Consider the following 4,544-nt stretch of genomic DNA (forward strand, 5'->3'; position numbering starts at 1 on the left):
TTTAAAATTAGAAGGGACTGAAAGATCATCCAATCCAACCTATTGGAGCTCCTTGAGGATGGGGATTAGAATTCACCTCTCAAATTGTGACCCCTTCTCTTTTTTCCCATTCCATTGTCCTCTATTCGACGTTCATGAAAAGACTCTACAAAAGAGTTACTTTGTATATGATGATGACTGTTCACATCCTTCTCCCTCTAGTAGCTTCCTGGAATGTTGTGACTATTCCCAGTACAGATCAACCCTGACCCTCCCTCTTTAACAACTTGATCAGTGCCTCCCGAATGTGCTTTGACTTGACACTGTAGATGATAGGGTTGAGCACAGGGGGAACAATCAAATAGACATAGGCAACAAGGGCATGCACAATTGGGGGTGCATGCCTACCAAAGCGGTGGATAATGGACACTCCAACACCAGGGATATAGAACACCAACACAGCTAGTATATGGGAGACACAGGTGTTGAGAGCCCTGATTCGTTCTTGGGGAGATGCTAACCCCATAACTGTGTACAAGATGAGTCCATAGGAGAGGGCAATTAGCAAGGAATCCACAAATCCTGTGGACAGAACCACATAGAGCCCATATAGGATGTTGACAGTGATGTCAGCACAGGCCCTCTTCATCATGTCAGCATGGAAACAGAATGAGTGGGAAAGTTGGACTTTCTCAGGGCAGAAGTTCAGCCTCTTCAGCAGGAAAGGCACAGGGAAGAGAGAAACAGTGGCACGGGTCACAATAGCCATTCCAATCCTGCCAATGACACTGTTGGTAAGGACAGATGCATACCTCAGGGGATTAGAGATGGCCACAAAGCGGTCAAAGGACATAGCCAGAAGCACTGAAGATTCCACCACAGAGAAAGAATGGAGGAAAAACATCTGGACCAGGCAGGCATCAAAGGCTATGCGGCGATAGTCAAACCAAAGCACAGCCAGGGTGGTGGGAAGTGTGCACAAAGTGAGTCCCAAGTCAGTGAGAGACAGCATGGACAGGAAGTAATACATGGGCTGGTGCAGACTGGGAGTCCTTCTCACAGCTAGCAGGATCAGGAAGTTGCCTGTGAGAGCCAGAGTATACATGGAACAGAAGGGAATAGAAATCCATCCATGCACAGCTTCCAGTCCTGGAATGCCAATCAGCAGGAAAGCTGATGGTTGGAAGAAGGAGCTGTTGTCATGGGATTGGAGAAAGTTCATCATCGAAAGACAGAAAGAGTCTCTGAAAAGATGATACACTCTGACTGTACACACAGGTTCAGACAGAAGACAGAATAAATGACTACAAATTTTTATCAGAAATGCAGAAGGAATTGTAGATATTTTCCTCAGGTCCAAGATACTAAACCTTGGGTTTTAGGAAATGGTCTAACTATCCTGATGAACAACCATCCTGTAGTATACATCTTGTAGTTATTATGTGGAACTAATTTCCTTAACAGTCGTCATAGGGGAGGCATTTAAAAAAAAGATTCCAAATAGATTTCAGTAAATTGCAGAGTGAGAGATGTCTAGGTGCATCTTCAAAGGAAGTTTGGAGGGCTTAGATCCCATCTCAGTCCTGTAAGGGTCATGGATGTCAAACAGTTGGTTAAATATATTTTAGCATTTATTATTATGTAGCAGTTATTATTTGATAGCATTTATTAAATACTTACTATGTGTTATATACCATGATAAGCAATGGTCATACAAAATGGGTCTATGGATCATGGTCATGCAAAAGCAAAAACAGTCTCTGACCCCGAAAAGAACACATTCTAATGGGGGAGACAATGTCTAAATCAGTATACACATATAAGATATACAGAGTGCAGATAGAAGATAACCTTAGAAGGGAAGGCTCCAAAAGCTCATGGATGAAAAGACCTGCAGAAGTTGACATTTCAACTGAGTCTTTAAAAATTCCAGTGATTTTAAGAGCTAGAAACAAAGAAAGAAACATTGCAGGTTTCAGAAAAAGACTGTGCAAAAATGGGGACATGAGGTGTATAAGAAAAAGCAAGTAGATTAGTATAGATATACTGTAGGGTGCATGGAGTGGAATAATAAAAACAACAACAAAAAAAAATAATCACATCTCTATAGTGCTTACTATGTACCAGCCACTGTGCTAATCTCTTTAAAATTATTATTTCATTCCATCCTTAAAACAACCCTGGGAGACATAAACACAAATATAAGATGACTTTAAATATAGGGAGAGGACTGGTTGTGAAGAGTTATAAATGCCAAATGAACAACAACTTAAAACAAACTTTATGCTTGATTCTGGAGGTAATATAAACCACTTGAGTTTATTGAGTAGGCAACTGACATAGTCATCTCTCCTTGGGGTAGCTAACTATGGAGTGCAGGGTGTTGAATTTGGAGTCAAGAAGGCTTGAGTTCAAATACTGCCTCAGACACTTAACTCTGTGATGCTTGACCAAATCACTTTTCCTCTCTGTGCCTCTTTCATCATTTTTAAAGTGAAGATAAGAATAGTGCCTGCTTCCCAGGGTTGTTGTGAAACCAAATAATATAATATATGTAAAGTACTTTGCATACCTTAAATCTCTATCTAAATGGTGGGATTTATGATTATAGTTATCATGCTTCAGGAAAATTCACTCAGCAGCTGAGAGGTGGATGGATTTTGATAGGAAGAGACTTGAATCAGGGAGACCACTTAGAAAGTTATTGAAATGTTTCAGGTGAGAAATGATTAGGGAGGTGTACAAAAATTAATTATTAATAACTATATTTAATTTGGAAAATTTTATATAATTGGACTTCTGAAAAATTATGATTATTTGAAAAATTATAGGTTTAGAAAAATTATACTTGGGCCGTAAATCCCTTCATGGTGGCCATTCAAATGTGAAAATATTTTAAATTATTTGCCTGATTTGAGGGTCTAAAGCTGACTGGAGGACTAATCTGGGGACTTTTGACTAACTGGCTATCTGACTGCTGTTAATTTAATGTGGGCCGTTTATAAAGTTCCACCACACTGCTCCACTCCCAAATTTGATAAGCAAAATATTAAGAAGCCTCTTAAATAATCAAAGCATAGTTTATTTATGAGATACTATTTAAAATTAAGAATACAGGGAAATAAAATGTACAACCTGACTGCTTTCCTGCAGTCTCTTTCCACTGTGTCTCTTTCCCACCTGCTGCACTTCGAATTTTTTTAATACAATAAGGGCCTTAGCCACCTCTCACCTCAGGGTATTTTCACTTGCTCAGCTACTTTCACTAACTCTGCCTGTACCCTTTCACTTTGTAAATCCCCCTGCTTTTAACTTTCCTCTCCTTATTGCCACCACTGAACCCCTGTGTTTCTCTCTCACCGACCTTCTGTCTGTCTGCTCCATCAGTCTGCCCTTCGGCATCTCTTTTCCCTGCTCCTAGTCCTTCTCGTCTTCTCCTGCATCCTTGTAGCCCCGTCTCTAGTCTGCCGTACTCCAACCTTTCTAATCTTATCAGCCGCCCCTTAACGCCTCGTCTCGTCTGTCCCCCTCAGTGTAACTTCCAGGTCTCTATATATCTTTCTTTTCTCCACTCAAATCTCGGGGCTTCCTGCGCCCCCATGGACCAAGCTAATCTGCCAGCCAGGGCTGTGGCTGGTGGGGGGGGGGGTGCGCTCCAGCCTCACGTGCCTCAGCACAGGCTATCCAGGATCTTTCAGATATAACTCTGCTCAGGTCGGAGGGGGGGGGGCTTTTTTTTTTTCCCCCAGCTGTCTGACCTGGCGTCTTGTACAGCCCACGGGGCTTTTTGGCTCAGCTGAAGCAGAGGGGGAGGGGCACCAGCCCCTCCCGCACAGAAGAGACCCTGAGGGCCTAAGGCTTTCTAATCTCAGTCCAAAGGTAGGGTCCCCAAATCAAAATAAATTTCCACAGAGGCAAACCATGGACTAATTCAAAACTGCCTGAAGACCTTGCCAGAAGCACAGTCCCTTGCCAGGCACATGGAACAGCACCTGCAGACTGAATCCCAGGGATGTAGGAGTGGCCTTCTAAAAGAACTGAGACCCTGGTTTGACCATTCCAGCAAAAGGATCTCTGAAGCTCTGGGATGAGAGGACCAGAAAGAAGCTTGATCTTCTTCCATTTGTAGTGTTTAGTTGATCTTACTGGGGAGAAACCAAACCTGGAGAGAGAAGTCAACCAGTTTCTAGAGCAGTGCCTGGCATCAAGTAACTATTAGCAAATATTTATGGAATTCAATTGAATGATCTCGCCTTTCCCTTATCCTACCCCTCCCCCATCATGTGTTTCTCTCACCTTTCTGGCAGTGGTATAGCAGAGAATAGAGACTGAGGGAGTCACTGAAATATGTGAACTTATCTATCTGTCAACTCCATCTCTACAGTGTATTCACATCCTTTTCCTTTTTCTCTTTTCCCATGATCATCACTCAAGTTCAGCCCCTCATTAGTTCTTGCATGGACTAAGAAAGAGGCCCCTCTATCATCTGACCTCTAATCCAGGGGCTTTTAAGTTGGGTTTCCTAGAACTCCATGTGATTCATGGATAGAGTTCTAGGATTTGTG

The 4,544-nt window shown here is 42.4% G+C and overlaps 1 protein-coding gene across 1 annotated transcript; it reads right to left on the reverse strand.

Annotated features, from left to right (window-relative positions):
* Positions 1 to 238: 238 nt before the first annotated feature.
* Positions 239 to 1,201, reverse strand: LOC122750119 (olfactory receptor 51I2-like). The gene has a single exon (XM_043996783.1). It carries the CDS (start codon positions 1,199 to 1,201, stop codon positions 239 to 241), a length of 963 nt encoding a protein of 320 aa, XP_043852718.1.
* Positions 1,202 to 4,544: the final 3,343 nt, after the last annotated feature.

The sequence above is a fragment of the Dromiciops gliroides genome, chromosome 3 (genome assembly GCF_019393635.1).
Source record: "Dromiciops gliroides isolate mDroGli1 chromosome 3, mDroGli1.pri, whole genome shotgun sequence".
In the NCBI taxonomy this organism is placed as follows: domain Eukaryota; kingdom Metazoa; phylum Chordata; class Mammalia; order Microbiotheria; family Microbiotheriidae; genus Dromiciops; species Dromiciops gliroides.

Excerpts from the sequence above, each read along its gene's own strand:
- LOC122750119 (XM_043996783.1), bottom strand. The coding sequence starts at position 1,201 with ATGAACTTTCTCCAATCCCATGACAACAGCTCCTTCTTCCAACCATCA.